A 17,973-nucleotide genomic window follows, 5' to 3' on the forward strand; every position below is an offset into this window, starting at 1 on the left:
TCTAACTGACACCAGTTGTACTTAATTTTAGAAATATATTTAAGGTATTAAACTTGATTTTAACAGGAAATATTTATGAAATTCTGAGACATTTGCACGTGTATTTGAACAATATGTTCATGCCAAAAAATTCCAATTCTTTTTTTTTCAAATACATTTTGCTGCAACAGGTTATTGCACATTAGGCACCCAGACTCACAGTGTATTTCAGTAATTTTAATAATATACTCGGGAATTTCAAAAAATACCAAAAAATATAAATAAATAAAAAACATCAGTAAAATTACAGATTTTTCTTTTCTTTTTTTTTCTTTTTTTTTTAAAAGCACAGTGTTCTTTCTTCTAGCATAGCATCTATAAAAATCTAAACCTGCACATCACTTACAGAGAAAACAGGTTTTAGCCAACCATAAGGTTTCAGATTTTGAGAAGGGCACTTTAAATTTCCCTCAGACGGGTCCTGTGGATGTTTGTCTTAATGACAGCAGCAAGAGCTTTTCCACAAAAGAAAGACAGCACAGCACAATTGATACCGATAAAAAAACCAAGTGCATTGCATTGAGGAGAGCTAGTATCAGAGTCTGAGCACGCTGGATCAGTCATTCTTGGTAGAGCACCACTGTTAATGACATTTGTTCTACTTTTGCTTTTCCTGCTATGACAAGTAAAAACATCTCCTCTGGTAGGGATTTATTATGAGCTCTTTAAGTCTTTCTTTTGGGAAAACATAGGCCTCTACAGCAGCAGACATTTTAAATGGTAACAGTAGGAAATGCATCAGCATTAATACGTTTCTGATTGTCTGTGTGAAACTGCATTGTTTCCAAACATCTCAACCACTTTCTGTGCAACTGTTGTTTGCTACCTGTTCAGACTGAATAAAAGAAAATGAGTTTCTAACTTCTAACATCTTCCCAATCTCCAGCAACAGAAACTGAGAGAGATAAACTAATTTATTCATGAATAATTCACTGAGGTCAGCATGTTGATAATAATTACATATTTTGCCATCCTCTTTTTTAGTTTACTAAGTTCTGCATGAGTTGAAGATACAATTGCACACGGGGCAGAAAATGATCAGAAACCAAGATAAGAGACCTCCGGGAAGCATATCCTGATCAAAACTAAGATAAGGGCCTCACCACTAGAAAAACCTGATCATAACAAGGATAGTCCTGCCCATGTTTATACGGACGTAAATACCTCCGTCACTCCTCCTGGGCAGCATAAAAAATACCAGGATAGAAAATGTCGCAAAATGGAATCTTAAAACGTCCTGTATGAAATAGGCATACTGTTTATTAATCTAAACCTCTTCTGTTTAAGAAAAATAATTAAAAGTGAGACTTTCCTCCACAGCTTCTCTGTATGGACTGAAAACCGCTGCACAAAAGATTAATCGTTGCTGGGGAATCAGCCGCTAAAAGGACTGGAAACCTGATGACAGCATTTCTAAGTGATCCATATGTATGACAGCAAAGTCTAAATCGCTTTTCATATTCTGCTTGATCTCCGCCACTCTATCCATATACGGCATCAGGCGAGCAAGAAATGACTGAGCTCCGAGTTGGGCATCTCTCCGTCCTCTCTTTGCCAACAGACTGTCACAGTTTGGGCATGCTCCAATTCATCATGATGACTCCATCCTTCCTTTTATCCATCCATCCCTCTCTCTTTTAACGCCTTTGATATGATGGGACACTGGCAGGAGCGAATAACATAAACCTCCCGACTTGCTACCATTCATTTTGCGGACGACATAAAGATAGATGTTTGCTTCCTTTTGCGGACGGGGGGGATAAATGACCTTTTTCTGTTATTCAAATTGTTGTTCACCTTATCTCCATCAGTGAATCTGCATGTTTTCTCATCATTGGCTAATAGGTCAGGCCCGGCGGGGGAATGTGATACAGGAAGGCAAGGTCAGTTTTCATTGATTGTTAAATCGTTCCTCTGTTTGAGAAGGACATGATTGAGATGGTAAGACACTGACTGCTCTTCCTCAGCAGACTTACGGTAAATATCCTTTCTCTGGGCTCAGCTACTGTATATGCCAGACAACATTCACTTTGCCTACGAGTCAGCAGTTGCTCAATGCGCGTGTGTGTTAGTGTATATATATGTGTGTGTGTGTGTGTGTGTGTGTGTGTGTGTGTGAGAAGCCCCAACAATTTGGTCGCCAGCAGCCAGAGAAAATCAGGTGTACAAATTCAACCCGGATGAGAAGACACTTGGAACAGTGTGAATATCCTCCTCCCTCTGCCTTTTCTATTTGTCTGTCTGTCTGTTTGTTTGTTTGCCTCTCTGTCTGCATAGCTGGCGTCAGTCTCAAGGAGATCCTCCTTCTCTCTCCTGCTCCCTTTTTGTGGGCAGAGCTGGCAGACACAAGCAGATTTTCCTCCCTGAATAGCTGTTTTTATCTCTTTCTCCCTCCCTCTGTCCCACAGTCTCTTCCTCCCTCTATCTCTCTGGCTGAATGCTTGTCTGGACTGAGTTAAAGGGTTTTTTGGGGGGGGCTTCAGAGACCTGATGTTGAGATATTTTGGCACACTATCTATGAACTTACATACATTTAGGATCTGCGGCTCGAGGAAAAAAAAAAAAAAAAGACTCCTGGGTGTGTTAGTGTTAATGCCCCAGCTAAGGTGTACCGCATCAAAAAATGAACAAGTAAGCCGGAGATATGGAGGGATATATCTGGGTTTAGGGAGATTGGTTGTGTTTTTGCAGATAGGGGCCTCGGATGCTGCACGGTGGGGGGATGCTGAAGGAGCTCTCGACTCGCGTATGCAACCGAGACAGTTAGACGTACGGGGGCAGGGAGGGCTTTGTGCACCAGCCCTTTCCCACACTCCCTTTCACCTTTTGTTGTATGGCAGCACCAGGGCTCTGACATGACGAATCGCTCTGCCTGCTTAACTGAAACGCTGGCGGTAGGAAAGTAAGAGAGAAGTGAAGTGGAATGAAGTGTGTATATATATATCTACATTAGTATATACACATATATGCTTGTGCAGCGTGTGTGTGTGTGTGTGCCTGTCCTTTGTCCTTGGCACCTGAAAGCGCCTCTCCTTCCCATTCCCGGTCCTGCAATTCTTTGCTACTTTGTCACCGATCTGGAACCGAAAACCCGCTCAATGCTTGAAGCTCTAGATGAGCAGATTCCACAGTGGATGAGCCAGACAACAGCCCCACACACACTAACCCACATGCTCATATGCACACACATGCCTTTGCCCAAATGCCAGCACCAAGCTGTTGCCCATAAAGCGTTCAGGCTGTCACAATAGAGACATTACCACATGAGTGAGTGGCTTTGAATAGGGCTAAGGGTGTGTGTGTATATAGAGTGTGGTGGCTGAGGGGGGAGTTCCTGGCAAGGCAGACGACCCTGTCATCACCTCTGCCCCTTGTCAAACAAGTGATCGGCACCAATGGCACATGCATGCAGCACGCACACACTTGCGCACGCTCCCGCTGCGCTGCCTGGCGTGCTCATCCAAGTTTGTAACTGTCCTTTGTTTGAGAAAAGCTCTGACTCTCCGAAATGTGTTTATTTGTTTGTGAGGGAGTAACAAGGAGAAATAGGCTACCTGGTTAGAGGACTGCTGCAGAGAAAAAGTTGAAAGGCTGATCTGGAGAGGCCAAGCAGGGTGAGGAGGTGAAACTAGAGGTCAAAAGAGGAGGAAGGCAAATAAAAGACAAAATCCTTTTAGGCTAAATTAACTGTTAGAAAGAAATCAGCACTTCCTTGTGGAAATAAATCTTCGGAAAGCCTGAGACAGATAAAGTTATGAACGCGAAGGAATGAGGAAACACATGACACGTATCGAATGTTTGTTAGGCTACTGTCACTCAGCTCTGTCAGCAAATTGTCACTGCATGTGTTTGTGTAGCCTTGAAATGTCATTATGCAAAACCAGTCTCTTCCACAAGGCATTGCAGGATGTGTGTGTGTGTGTGTTTGGGTGCATGCATGCATGTGTGTGGTGGAGGGAATGACAAGGGTTTAAGGGGCCGTGTCACTCTGTCGCCGCTGGAATGCATGACAGCAATGTTTTGTCACCGCATGGATGAATGCAGCATCATGGCAGCAGAAGAAGTAAGAGGAGGAGGAGAAGAAGAAGAAAAAGAAGGAAGGAGCGAGCGTAGAGGGAGGAGAAGAAAAGAGGAGTAGTATTTTTTTTTTTTTCCCTTCTTCCCCCCACACTCAATGAGGAAATTAGGTCATCCAAGTAAAGCCATTGCAGGGAACAAATCATCATCATAATTGGACCCTTAACAAATGTGTGGAGGTGGCTGCTTCACACACACACACACACACACACACACACACAGACACACACACACACACACACACAGACACACAAGAAAGAAAAAAAAATACACTTTTGTAGCTACACACATGGCCAGGAGGGGGTAAAACAGAATTTCAGCATAAATCAGGGTATGTTTGACAGTTTTATAGGTCTTTCAGGAGCCTCATTTGGGACAGAAGCGTGATAGAAGAACGTTACTCGTGGCAAATATAATTGTGGTCATGATCTTTCCATAAATCACGGCGTGGTAACGTCGCATTTTGCTTGGTGGATGCTGGGGAGGGGAGAGGGGGGGGAGAAATCCCAGTTCATCAGGTGACCTATGGGAACTATTTATGCATTCTTTCATTTTTCTCACTGGGCATTCACAGCGAGGAAAAATGCAGAATTAGATATGAAAAAAAGGCTTAAATTTCTAGACATGAAAGTAGGCACTCAAATGTTAGAATCAAAGGAGTAGTTTTACATTCTGGGAAATATGGTAATTCTCTTTCCTGCGGAGGGTTAGATGAGAAGAATTATACTACTCTCATGCCTGTATGGCCAAAAGATGAGCATAAAGCCTAAAAACAGGGAAATGGCTAACCTGACTCCATCCAGACATAATAGAATCCAAGTATCAGCACTTTTAAAGCTTGCTCGGCTAGCTGCCGTCTCTCTGGTCTTTATACAAGCATGAGAGTGGCATCAGTCTTAACTCGTGATAACAAAAGCCGACGGCCACATTTCTCAAAGTCCTGAACTACTTTTTTAAATATGAAATGAAAAAAAGATGTAAGATTTAAAAAGAAAAAACAAAGTCTTTCTTCTGTTGCTAATATTAACTGAATGGGTCGAATGAATCATAGGCCTCAGTTAACTGCCAGGAGCAATTTTTTTTTACAATCCCCATGAATCGTTAGCGGTCCTCCGAGTAAAATCATAATTTTTTATATTCTGTATCTGAACACACATGCACACATTCTCCCCCGAGATATAAAATGTCCCCATAACACAGCGTCTTTCCCCGTCGGGGCCGGAGGTTTCAACCGCATAAGTTGTGTCAGCGGTCGGCGTTAAAGAAGTGAAAGATTGGAAGGTTGACCTTGCACACTCTCAGCTCCTCCTCACACATTTCACATGACAGGCTGCGCGCATTACTTATTCATGTTTAAAGACAGCCTGCTTGAGACATGCCAAAAGCCACAAATTCACCAAAAACACAGCGCACAGCCCACACATACATGGGATATAGGCTGAATAAATCTCCATAAAGTGTCAGATTGAAATCTGTTGTGCATGTCAGCGTTGTCTGCTGCTGTTAGCATCCAAAGGAACGACATCGACAACTGGGCAAAGACAGACAGACAGAGAGAGAGAGCGAGACAGTGCTTATCAAAATAATTGACAATATTTTCTCCAGTGAGATGGAAGCGTCTGTCTTGGCGTTATCCAGACTTTGGATTTCAACAACTGGATGAGTAATGAGAGGGCTGGGTTGGTGTTGGTTTGTTCTTCTGAGGCCTTCTAGGTGTCACCACAATGTGAATCAAATTTCACTTTCGGTTTGAGAAATGAGGATTTTATATTAATTTTTTGAGTTTTGCTGGAGGTCATTGTTAAATTTGTATCTGATGTCAAATGATTGCATTTGCTCTAAATACAGCTAAACTAAACATTAGATCACCACTCATCTTTGCTGTACATGCATCTTGCTTAAAATTGTCTCCAAGTCAGAGATAATCTTGTGCTGTGTCATTTACAGCCTGTTACTGCCTTAAAAGCTCCACTGTGCACTGCTTCCAATGTGACAGCTTTGGAAGGAAGAGATTCATTTTTTATGCCCTTGAAGCACTGACAAATGAATGAACGGGTTGTTGCGAACGTTCTGTGAGGCTGAATCAGTTGATCAGATGTTTATTTTTTTTGCAGTGTAATCTAGTCTCCACAGGCCTCTACATCACCCCCGAAGCCAGGCGGCTGATTGACAGGCCTTGGCTGACTGGACCCTCCTTCCCAGCTTCTCCTCCTCCTTGTCTCTCTCTCTCGCCCTCTCTCCCTCTCTCTCTCTCTCTCTCTCCTCTCCTGTCCTCTCCTCTGCTCGCTCTCTCCTCAATCGCAAGGCTGCGCTCACCGACTCGACACCGCCAACAGGGATGCAGCGAGGGCGCAGCGCAGCCTGAAAAATGGCACCACCACGCGTCCTGTGGATCTATCCATCCCTTTCCCTCCTGTCCTCCCTGCTCCTTTTTCACGCGTTGTCGCCGTGCCGAGCCTTACGGAATTACCCGGAGAATGAAGGTGAGTGAGGCCACCTCAAGTTGGATGACTTTGGTCGGTGCGCTGTTGTTTAAGCGGACGAAGGGGGAGCCCCACATCCATCCCGCGGTTCCCACTTTGCCGGGGAGGAAAAAAAAAAAGGAGCGGAGCGCAGCAGCGGCGGAGACTCCCGTTAAGTGCTCGGCTTTGGTTATGAATCATGCATAAAGAAAAGCGGAGAAAGGGGAGTGAGAGAGGCAAAAAAAAAAAAAAAAGTGTTCGTCACGTTTTTCTTTTCCCGACATTAAAATTGTATGACAGATACACACGGGTAGACCTTGGCACAGCACAGGAGGCTGAGGTCGACGTTTCACTTTGTGACATCGGGAAATCCTTTTCATGTGAATGTTATGAATCTTGCGTTGAAGTGGCTCAACTTATAATGATTATGCCAAAACAATATTGACATCTCTGTCAAAAATCCCTCTTAATTACAGATATCTCCATGATTACGCACTGATAGATGTTGTTTTCCTCTGGACTGGAGCCCTCTTGTTTCTGTCTGCAAATGAGGAGCAGCAATTACATTAAATTTGTCACACGCTGCTGCTGAGCCTCTCTCAGTTATTGTATTAACATCGATGCTCAGCCTGAAATTAGCCAATGCATTTACTTACTAACTACTCTTGACTGCTTGGTGGCCTGAAACATGGGAGCTTTAGTCTGTTTTAATGGGAAGTTGAGGGGGACAGAAAAAAAAATGCAGAACCCCCCCTGTGCACAAGTTGTAATTAGTTTATGGTGCAAGTTATTTGAGCGAAATTGGAAGAGCGTGTGCTGTTGTCTGACAGTCTGACTGGGGATGATGCAGCTGTGGCTGAGTTGTCATTTCTGTGAATCATTTCATTCAGTCTTCACCCCCAAAAGGCTCCAGTCAGTGTTGTTTTGAAGCTCAACAAAGCTTTCCATCTCTATGATTTTTGGCTTTCATTGATATTTTTCGCAGTTTTTTCCTCAATCACTGCCACACAGACTTCCACCCCGGGCTTCCACAAGACAGATGAAACAGGGGGGATGATTCACGTCGGACACACTCATGCAGTGACAGGCCCCCGCTAAGGCTTCTAATCGGACCTCCTGCTTCTGGCTGACTTAACTGTTTAAGCTGTGTGTACATCGCGCTGAATGTATGTCACAGCCCGGAGGAGTTCACGCAGAACAAAGGCTCTGGAGGTATAGATAGGCAGCGGCAGAGACAGGAGAGAGTGGAGGAGAAAGAGGAGTGTTTCAACGGCAGGAGACAATGCATGTGAGGGAGACACTAAAACACTGTTGAAATATTCATTGAAATGAGCATGAATGATGAAACCAACTGGAAGCCAAAGGAAACTCCTGTTGATTTAGATAAACGCGCAGAGGCATGTGAGGTGCTGCGGATGTTTGTGCGCGGATCCTGTTGTACTTGAGGATTTTTGAGGTGACTGACGGGTCAGATGAGGTTTTCAGTTGCTAATACACACTTTCCGAGCAATGATCCAGATAGTGTGTGTGTGTGTGTGTGTGTGACTCATTTGGTGTTTTATCCTCCAGTTCAATTCCTGCTGTTTCAGTTTATTGCTATAATTGGCACCTGAAGCCCACCGCCCAGCTTGCATGTATGTGTGTGTGTGTACTTGTGTGTGTGCCAATGGGACAGTAATCCAATGAAGACATTTTTGTCATCCACTCCATGCTCTGCTTTTACCTTTCGGCCTGCCAGTTTTCCCTGCTGCGACCACACGCTTAGCAAGGGGGATTGCACTTCTTTGTGCCAGTGTGTGTCTCTGTGTCAATGTGTGTACCTTGTGTTCGCCTATAAGTGTGCATATTCTCCACCCACGCATCTCGGCAGTCATGTTATTCCAGGAAATCCTCCCTCTGAGTCTGTCTAGTAGCAGAAGCGAGGCTGTCATAAAAGCAGAGATACGACTCTCAAGGCTCAATTAAGAACACAGTCCTTTGATAGAGCCTGATAGTGTTAGCAGAGAAACAGTGTTAAGCTGTCAACAAGCTTAGTTTACTACCACGGCTATTGATCTGCTCCAAAATTGTTTGGCATTTACAAGAAACTCAGTTGTGAGGGCGGACCGGCGGTTACGGAGCGCTTCAGCGGAATTGACAGAATTGCTTGAAATTGTTGCCATAATTGCTGCTGCACCGGGAACACGGTGGAAATGGGTTCATTCATAAGTTGTTGGAAAATGCTGTGAAGGTCTTTGTTATCAACAGTAATGGCAGGAAAGAGGACTGGGTGAGTTTTAGTGCACCAGCAGAGGGAGCCCAACGCAGCCTCCGTGTGGACCCTGAGGGCAAACTGATGTAACAGCAGGGTGGATGCTCACAGGTCTCCCCTTGGTTCCTTTTGGTCGTACTGTCCGTCTTTACTTTCCATCTTGTTGTCTTTCTGTTTGTTGTTTCTTTGCACCTACTTCTCCCTCTACTTTTTTTTTTTTTTTTACTGCATCCTCCTTGTGCAGTAGAATTGTGCCGGGGAAAGGAGCAGACTATTTCTATTTTTGTACCCCTCCCCCTGTCTCTAAATTTACCTCCTCAATCCTCGAAAATACGGCGCCCTGTGTTTCCTTCCACTGCATGTGGATGTTGATTAGGAGTACGCTAATAGACGCAAATGAAAGATTTGATTCCAAATACTGGCTTAAAACACCCGTGCAAATGGCTATACAATTGAATTAATGAGTAGGGAGGGTGGGAGAAAACATCAAACGTGGGGGGGAAAAAAAAAAAGGCAAGTCATCTGCGATTTATGGTAATCTGTAAATGCTCTTGGAAATACGGCACACTTGGAGCTTTTCATTGACCTCAGGGTGCTGAGGGAAATCGCCGTATTACTTCTTAAGGTTAACATGAGGGTGAGCAGTTAGTGCAGATGCAAGCATATGTAAAGCATGCCCTCTACTTAGACACACACACACACACACACACCTTATGATTCACACAAGATCCTGACTGTGGTATAATGTTGGGTCAAAGGCCTCATCTGGTTTAATTGCTTTAATCTATAATGGCTGCTTGTAGTTATCGGCAAAGCTATACCTCAAGACGTGTGTGTGTGTGTGTGTGTGTATGTGTGTGTGAGTCCAAGAGATTGCTCTGCTCCCATGTAACAACCATGACCTTGGACAGGAGGGGATATAGATCTCGGCTCTCATCAGAGAGAAGCAGCAAGCGCGAGCACCCTCCTGTTTTTCCTTCTCTACCTCCACTCCGATCGCTCCCTAATCCCTTTCTTTTATAGCTGCCCTTCTCTGTTTTCTATCAGCGTCCCTTGCGACTTCCATCTCTCTATCTCTCTCTCTCTCCTTGGTTGTTTTTATTCTGTTTGTCTTCTTCTTCTTCTCTGACCTCCAGTGCAACAGTAGGACAAGAGCTGGGGAGCGTCTGTATGTTTTCTGTAATGATGTGCCGCTCTTATATCTGCTTACCACAGGCCCGTACACAAATGGTTGCGCACACACACACACACACACACTCCCACGCACACTTATCCTATCTTAATGTATGGCTGGGGGGCAGTTTGGTGGTCTCAGTCCAGAGAATAGTGTCACATATTCCTGGGGGCTGCTTGATAGATGGGGTTATAAATACAACCCAGTGACAGAGAATGATTCTGCTGTGAGGGCTTCACCTCATGGATTCATTGTGTGGGTGTGTATGTGTGTGTGTGTGAGAGAGAGAGAGACAGCGAGAGAGCGACAGGGGAGGAGAGACTGAAATTATAAATAAAAGACAAATCCACAAGAGAAAATCTGTGTGACAAAACAAAAGTGATAAGGAGGGGAAAAAAAAGAACAAAGACAGTTAAAAAAAAAATGAACTGAATAGCTCAACCCTGTTTCTGTGCTCTGCTGCGTCCATAACTGCACCCACGGAGCCTTTGTGCTGTATTTAATGGTAGTCAGCAGTTGCTAAATATGCTTTTGTGTTCAGCACCCACCACCTCAAATAATTTCATTTGTGTTTCTTATTCCATTTGGGTGAGTTGAAGGTAGTGGGAAGGAGGGGGGTGACACATTTTCACTTGCTGGGAGTTAAATGAGAAGACCAGCCTTGTGTCTGTGTGCCAAATATGAAGCGACCACCAAAGAGTCATTGAACTCACTTGTTAAACATGTTGTATCTGGTTTGATTAATCTAAGTCCATGAATGGCCACACTGGTTTTACAGAGGTGCCTTCCTGGAGTCTCATTGTCATTTTGAGGTCAATGCGTTGAGCCCACAACTAGTCCAACACTTAATTCAGCATTCAGTGGATGGCGGATGCTTTAAACAAGACATTACATGTTCATTAGTGACCTACACCGATCAGCCACAACAATAAAACCACCCACAGGTTAAGTGAATATCGTCTTGTGACAAAGCAAAGATCTGCCAGGAAACTGTGGGTCCTGGCATTCATGTGGATATTACTTTGACATGTAGCACCTACCTAAACATTGTTGCAGACCATGGTAGTGGTATTTCCCGATGACAGAGTTGGTTGAGGAACAGGACCAAGAGCTCAAGGTGTTGATCTGGCATCCAAACTCTGCATACTCCAGTTCAATAGAGCTTTCACAGGATGCACCTGCTGCCAACATCCTGGGGCCAGACACTACAGGACATATCCAGAGGTTGAATGTCCATGGCTCGACATGTCAGAACTGTTTTGGTGGCATGAAGAGCTCCTGCACAATAACAGAGAGGTCGTATCAATGTTGTGATTGGTTGGTGTATAGAGGTGCCAGACTATCCAGTCTTTTTGCTATGCTCAGCTTGCACAAACCTGAGTGTTCTCATCATACTCTCAGCAATAAGTGGACAAATAATCCTCAAAATGTCAAACTATTTCTTTAAAGGAAACAGTAATGATAACGTTGTTTATATGGCACTTTAAAAAAGGGTTCATAAAGTGCTTTGACAGACTGAGCAACAACAGGATAGCTACAAATTCATTTCTAGAGAGAAACATAATAACAATTGAGATAAAGTTCAAACAAGGAAACGACAGATGCAGAACTGCAATATGTCAGTATTAGTCAAATCAAGTCACAGTTATTTATAAAGCACATTGAAAGCCAAAGTGCTTTCCAGTAAAGAAGTAAGATTTATGAATTCCCCTGCAAGTTTGAATATTAAGGTTAAGGTTGTTTCTTATGTAAATTTAACTGAGTAAATTAAATAAAAGTAACTATTAATGTCACATTCATGCAACATTTCACTGATTCAGCCCAAAAAAAAAAAGTCTCCTGAGTCAACCGAGCTGGTTTGTAGACAAAACATGTGTCTAGACTGTATGCATATTTACAGGCTATTCATAAGTTGAGTTTTCTTTTTCTTGTAATGTCAACAAACATAAAGCTACATGCACTACAAGGAAGCCACAATTTTTTCACCCCCTGCATGGCATGGGCAGTTTTTTCATCCTTGTATGCAGCATGTTTTTTTCATTCATTTTACGTCCTCGTACACATTGATATACAAGACAGAACGCGTTTTTTTTTTTATTTTTATTGTGCATGTTGTTTCAGTTCCCACCATGACGGTGAACAGGGGTGTGTCTTAACCAGCTACAATTGAACTTGAAGAGTTTTTAAGCCTGAATGATTCCCGTCAGATGCTGAGTTCATTAATGTCAAAGGCAGCCTTCCCTCCGTGTGTGATGTCTGATGGCCGTAGTAAAGTTTGGGCGTAAGTGGGCTCCCTCTCCTCCTTCAGCTCCACCGTGTCTGCTGACCCCTTCCCCCTCCGAACAAGCCCTTAACTGCCGGTCAAATCACTGATCACTGGGCCTTGACCACTGTCTACCCTGACCTTTTTTGGCTAAATTGAATTTGGTTGTTTCCTTACCGCTCCCCCTCTTTCTCTCGGTCTGTTTCTCCTGTTTTTTTGTTCTGTGGGCTGTGCTGCAGCTGTAAAAGGCTGCCGACTTTACAAACCAATATCTTAGGATTTGGGTAAACTGCACACATATATATATATATACATGTATACATAGTTATGGCACATATAGTTGAGGTTTACTGGCCAATTCTCTGTTTTTTCTTTGCTGATGAGCAGATATGAGGCACTATTAGAGCAAAACAGGTGAGAAAACTGGAATACTGTTAGAAAACCTTCAAGCAAGTGATCTTTGATTTAAAATTAGTCAAGTGGACTTTGGATAAACTTCAAAGCTCTGGCTATGAAGTCTTCACCTTGAAAAGCTACATGAGAATTACAACTGCTGCAGTCGTAGATGGCTGCACTAAGTGTCCAGCTGATGTTAGTACGTAGTTTAAGTTGCCAAAACTCAGGCAAACTTGTAAAAAGTCAGCAGTAAACAATACATTTTGTCATCTGATGTATTTTTTTGCAGCTTCTCAGATGCATCGCTAGCCATAATTGGGAATCTTTTTAGTTCTTTGTTGACACCACTTTCTGAGGATTTGTGTGATTTGTAGACCAGCGCCTTTGGGTTTTGTAGTGGTTTGTCAGCTAACAAACTATTTATCTGTTCCGGGGTGTTTTGCTAGAATAATTACCTCGTGAACATCTTTCCTTCCTCGTATATTTTAACTGCAGTCTAGTTATGCTCGTTCTGTCTCTGTTTCTAACTTATTGGTGGTTAAATGCGTGTAAATCAGTTCAAATTTGATGTAATGGAGGCACCAGGGCACACAAACAAGCTGTTAGTCTGACTTTTACTGTAGGTGTGTATGTGTGTCTGGCACCGAGTGCATGAACTGCAGAAACCTGTCCAAGCACACTTTCATCTGACATGTGATTTCCTATCCACAGCCGAGGCTCACGCCTGAGGTTCCGGGCCAATTTACCCTCCTGTGACCAACCACTGTGTGACAGCTGCATGTGTGTTTGTGCTCTTGTCCCATCAGTAGGAAAGGCTTAAGAGTGAACAGGGCACCAAAAAGGTCAAGAAGAAGCAACAAAAGACAGAAACATGCACCTGCAGTGGGAGAATTCAGAGGCTCTGCTGTGTTTTATTTAGTCAGAAAATCACCTCCAGTTCTCTTTACTCATTACTTGCTGAGCTGCTGAAATTCAGCTCTTCGAATGAACGGCGGGCTGCGTCACAGTTTCAGCGTGCAGCGGTGCAGAGGCGTGCGTGTCTGCGGTCAGTGCTGCAGGTTATCCTCAATTCTCAAGGTCTCTGGTTTGTGTGTGCATGTGTGTGTGCGCGCATCATTATGGCTTTGTGTGTTTGTTGCTCCTTGCCCTTGATGAGTTGGTGGCATACTGGTGGAAGAAGCTTATTAAAAAACAAGTGTCTGGATCTGACTGGATGTCACAGTTCAACACTGTAAGCATTCAACCAGCATGCGCAGACAAACCCATGCACACACGCGTACACACACACACACACACGCGTGCACACACTCCAGAGCCTCTTCAAGCGACAAACTAGGGCAGTGCTCCTGTCACAGTCTGTCAGAATATCATCTTTTCTGTCCTGCTCTTGCTGCCAGCGTATGAAAGAGCAGAGTAGGCTAATGTGACTTCTGCTACAGTGGAAGTCCAAAAGTGCAAGCTCAACCAGCGACAGTTCATCACATACATGAATATTTTTATAAACATTTTTAGCATTGTGCGCCATCTGCCTTTTAGGTTTGCTGCTTTTTTTTTTTTTTCTTTTTTCATATGCACCCCTTGGCTGCATTGAAAAACATCTTCTTCGCAATCATTGCATTTTAACTGCCTGTTATCTTGACTTATATTTTCACCTGCTGTATTCTGGAAAGTCCAGCCTCACAGTTTCCACACACAGTGAGAGTCTTTGGTAAATAATGTAGGTGTTTTGCTCTCTTTTTCCGCATAAGGCTTGTTTGGTTGATCTGAGTAGGCTGGTATCAGCTTAACAAAGAGATGACAAAGACAGAGCGGACAGATATCGTGCCGTGTTTTGACAGAGACGTGAAGGTTTTGTCTTTTTGTAATTGCCATATTTTGTAATTTCCACATCGAATGACTCTATTTATTTTTACTAAATGTGCCTTGCTGTGAAATGCCTTAACAGCCCATTTCATACCACAGCATATGTGAATCATATGTGATTATAGCCCAGATGTCTGATTGTCCGTGCCTTCCTTTGATTCCTCGGCATCCCTGCCCATTTCTGTTATTTCTGTGGCAAATGAGTCACCAGTTGAGTATTTACCTACTTTGGTTTCTGGCTTTCTGGATGCCGCTGCATTTTCTGCTCTGTTGGATTTTGGTTTTTCCATCTTATCTCAAGGGAAGCAACAGGCTATAATCAGTTAAGCCTTTGCATTTCTGGTGTCTGACTTTTCACTTTCACTTTAGTGCGTGTAAAACACATGCATAGACAGAACGGGATCAGAAGCCTCAATGTGGGTGTCAGATCAGACTTGTTTGTATGAAGTCATTTATGTCAAAACAACAGCAAATAAATTGAATCAATCGCACTGTTATTAATTTTATGGAGCCATTTAAATGCAAATTATAGTTGTATTCGTTTTATTATATTCAGATAGATTGTTTTTATAATTTCATTTGTGTACAAAAGGTCAGAAAACCAATGATTCAGACACCAAACTATTTAACCATGCATGCTAAAAGCTAATTGAATTTTATTTGTTTTGCAGAACCAGCTTTTACCTTCAGTTATCGCCTCCAATCTATCACTCATTTAAATAGTTATGGGCTCCTGCAAACTAATCTGGGATGATGCTGAACATAACTGATTTTAATCAGAGAAATTCAGTCCGGCTCAAAGTGGAATTTAATTTTGTGCTTGTTGAAGTGTAGTGGATCAACATAACATATTTGAGCAGAATGGGCAGTAAGAAGGCAGGGGCAATTGGACTGAATCAAAGAGGAATTAGGATTAGAATTTAATTTAAATCCATTGAATTATTCATAGATACATTCAGTTTGCAGACGGCTATCGCAGTCAAAGAATAATAACATTTTCCCTCTCGTGCTCGATCCCGCCTCCTCCCGAAAGAAAATATCTTACATAAAAAATGAAATTAAAAATATTGCAGGACTGGATATGCCCGCTTCAGGGGGAACACATCCTACATACTTAAGCAGCACATAATATTCCATGAAATGTCATAAAATCTACATTTTCCATATTTAACTCAATCTTTTTGGCTATGAAGGGCAGTATTGTTTAAATTTATAGGGTTAATACAGACTTTTAGAGGCAGGTTGAATGATTTAATGTCTTGGCACGGCTAAATGCATAAAAGAGATATTTTGTGTGGTATCGAACCCAATGGAACTTTACTGCTTTTACTGTTAACATACTTGCAAAGGTGCTACCTAACCTAACCTGACTGATTAACGCATCCATTCAGCATTTCCTCTACAAGTGAAATAGACTACGAGGGAAACGGGGGGGGCTGTGCATAACATAGCAACAGGAAGCAAAAGATTAAAAAGTTATGGAGGATATACAGTAACACACAGCTTCGATAAAACCGTATTAACAAAGGATGAGAGTGCAGATGGAGAGAGAAAACTGGAAGACTGATTGAGAGCCTCTGGTGGTTTGTGGATGAGTGGAGAGAGGACTGATGAAAAGGCAGCACATGAAGCAAATCCTGGTACCATGCCAGTTTGTTCCTAAAGTTCAGGGCTCAAGTCTTCCCACTCCTTCATCCTGCTCTCCGTCAGCTCATTTGTTGCCCTGACAACGCTCTCACTCGTTGAACTGCACTCTCAGTGGAGTGGAAGCAGGGGAAGGTCTGTGTGTGTGTCTGTGTGTGGCGGGACTAATACTGACAGACTGGAAGTGTGTGTGTGTGTGTTTGTACTAGTACAGTGTGTTGTGTAGCTGTTTTATTTGTTGCATCTGCTGCAGAGCTCTGTCCTGCAAGAGAAGTGCATTGTGCATTTTCTTATTTGCATTTTCAGCATTACTGTCTTGTTGATGAAGTTAAAGGAATAATTCAACATTTTAGGCTACCTGATCCCCCATTTAAGGTCTTTATGCTTAAGCTCCCGGCAATAAACTTGTAAAGTGGTAGGGACGGATGGGTCTGGAAGTGCTTTTTCCCCATTTTGTTTACCGGTTTCTCCTTAAAGGCTATGCTTAACGTTACTCAGCAAAGAAACACAGGACTCTTCTGAACAATCACACACCACTATAGGTTTATCTGTATTTCAAAAAACCACATTTTGACACATCATTTTTTGGGCACTGTTGCTATAGAGAGGAAGAAAAATGGGAAGTAGTTGCTGCTGAATTCTATCAAACCTGACACAGAATTCAAAAGCGCACTTATTTGAGCTGGTGTTATTAGCGCGGTGTCATCTTTAGTTCTCGCCTGCAGTTAGTGGCTCAAATTGACAGGATTTTAACTGACTCATATTTGGGAGTTAGCTTTTTAAAATGTCATGCACAGAACTTCATCTAAGAAGGAAGTATTTTTTTTTTAACACATTCTGTAAGAGTGTGTTTTTTTAATTCCACGCAATAGAAGGAACAAACTGACACTTGTGTTTTTAATGTCTACAGCCCACATAAATAAAGGGCTTTTACTTATCAAACCCACCGTCAGTGCCTGGAGCTGGATTTTTTATTTTTTTTAATGACATTTGTTGAGTTGTAATTCTTCTGGCCTCCTTAATCATTATTCTCTTTCATGAGCACCGGTGGTTTGAGGGACACCAGCAGCGCTCCTGTCACTTCACTCTTTTGCAGCTGCTAATCATGTGGACTGATGACTTAACCCGAGAGTTTCATTGTGATACAGGCTCCAACCGTGAGTCACCCTACACCACCAACGGGCCCCAGAATAGCTCCTCCAACGCTACGCCTTCATATTTAGCATAAGTGAGTGGGATCAATCTTCTCATGTAACTGTCAGCCAAGAAAGTGAGCAAGCTGCAGAGCATACACCTTAATCGTTAAAAGCAAGCTTTGTTTATGGATATGGATGCGTGCTGTAGGCTGATTTTCTATTAGGAGAAATAATGCAACTTATTATCATTTTGATTATTTCTTGTTTTTACGTCCTATTGGGCTTCGCTGAAAAAAAGACGGAGAGTAAACAAATTCAGTGGGGTTCATTTTGAATAGGAATATAAAGGTGAACATCAGGTTGAAAAAAAAAAAAAAGAAAGATGGAAAATCTTGGGTGAAAATGAGACTTTGAAGAAACACAACACGACCACTGCTGTGCTGCAGTTTATCTTAAAAAGGAATGATCAGCATCTCATTTGCATTTTCGTCCAATTTTTCTGTTTGTCACTAGAGGACCTTGATTACCGTAAACTGTGATCAGCATTTTCTCACAGCGAGAAAAACAACTTCTTGGTGTGTGGGGACGCTCAGTTTCTTGCTGCAGGAAACATAGGAATAGAACTTGAAAAACACGAAAATGAGTTTTGACTGATCTGCTCCTTTTAC

At 42.7% G+C, this 17,973-nt stretch overlaps 1 protein-coding gene across 2 annotated transcripts in view; it reads left to right on the top strand.

Annotated features, from left to right (window-relative positions):
- The first annotated feature begins 6,484 nt into the window (after nt 1–6,484).
- LOC103372263 (ephrin type-A receptor 3-like) overlaps nt 6,485–17,973 on the top strand; it is a 95,812-nt gene continuing 84,323 nt past the window's right edge. For both annotated transcript variants that reach the window (XM_008301859.1, XM_008301860.1), the window contains exon 1: nt 6,485–6,599. In XM_008301859.1, coding sequence (XP_008300081.1) covers nt 6,485–6,599 — 115 coding nt within the window. The remainder of the gene's footprint in view (nt 6,600–17,973) is intronic.

Source organism: Stegastes partitus, unplaced genomic scaffold (genome assembly GCF_000690725.1).
Source record: "Stegastes partitus isolate 25-593 unplaced genomic scaffold, Stegastes_partitus-1.0.2 Scaffold1722, whole genome shotgun sequence".
Classification (NCBI taxonomy): domain Eukaryota; kingdom Metazoa; phylum Chordata; class Actinopteri; family Pomacentridae; genus Stegastes; species Stegastes partitus.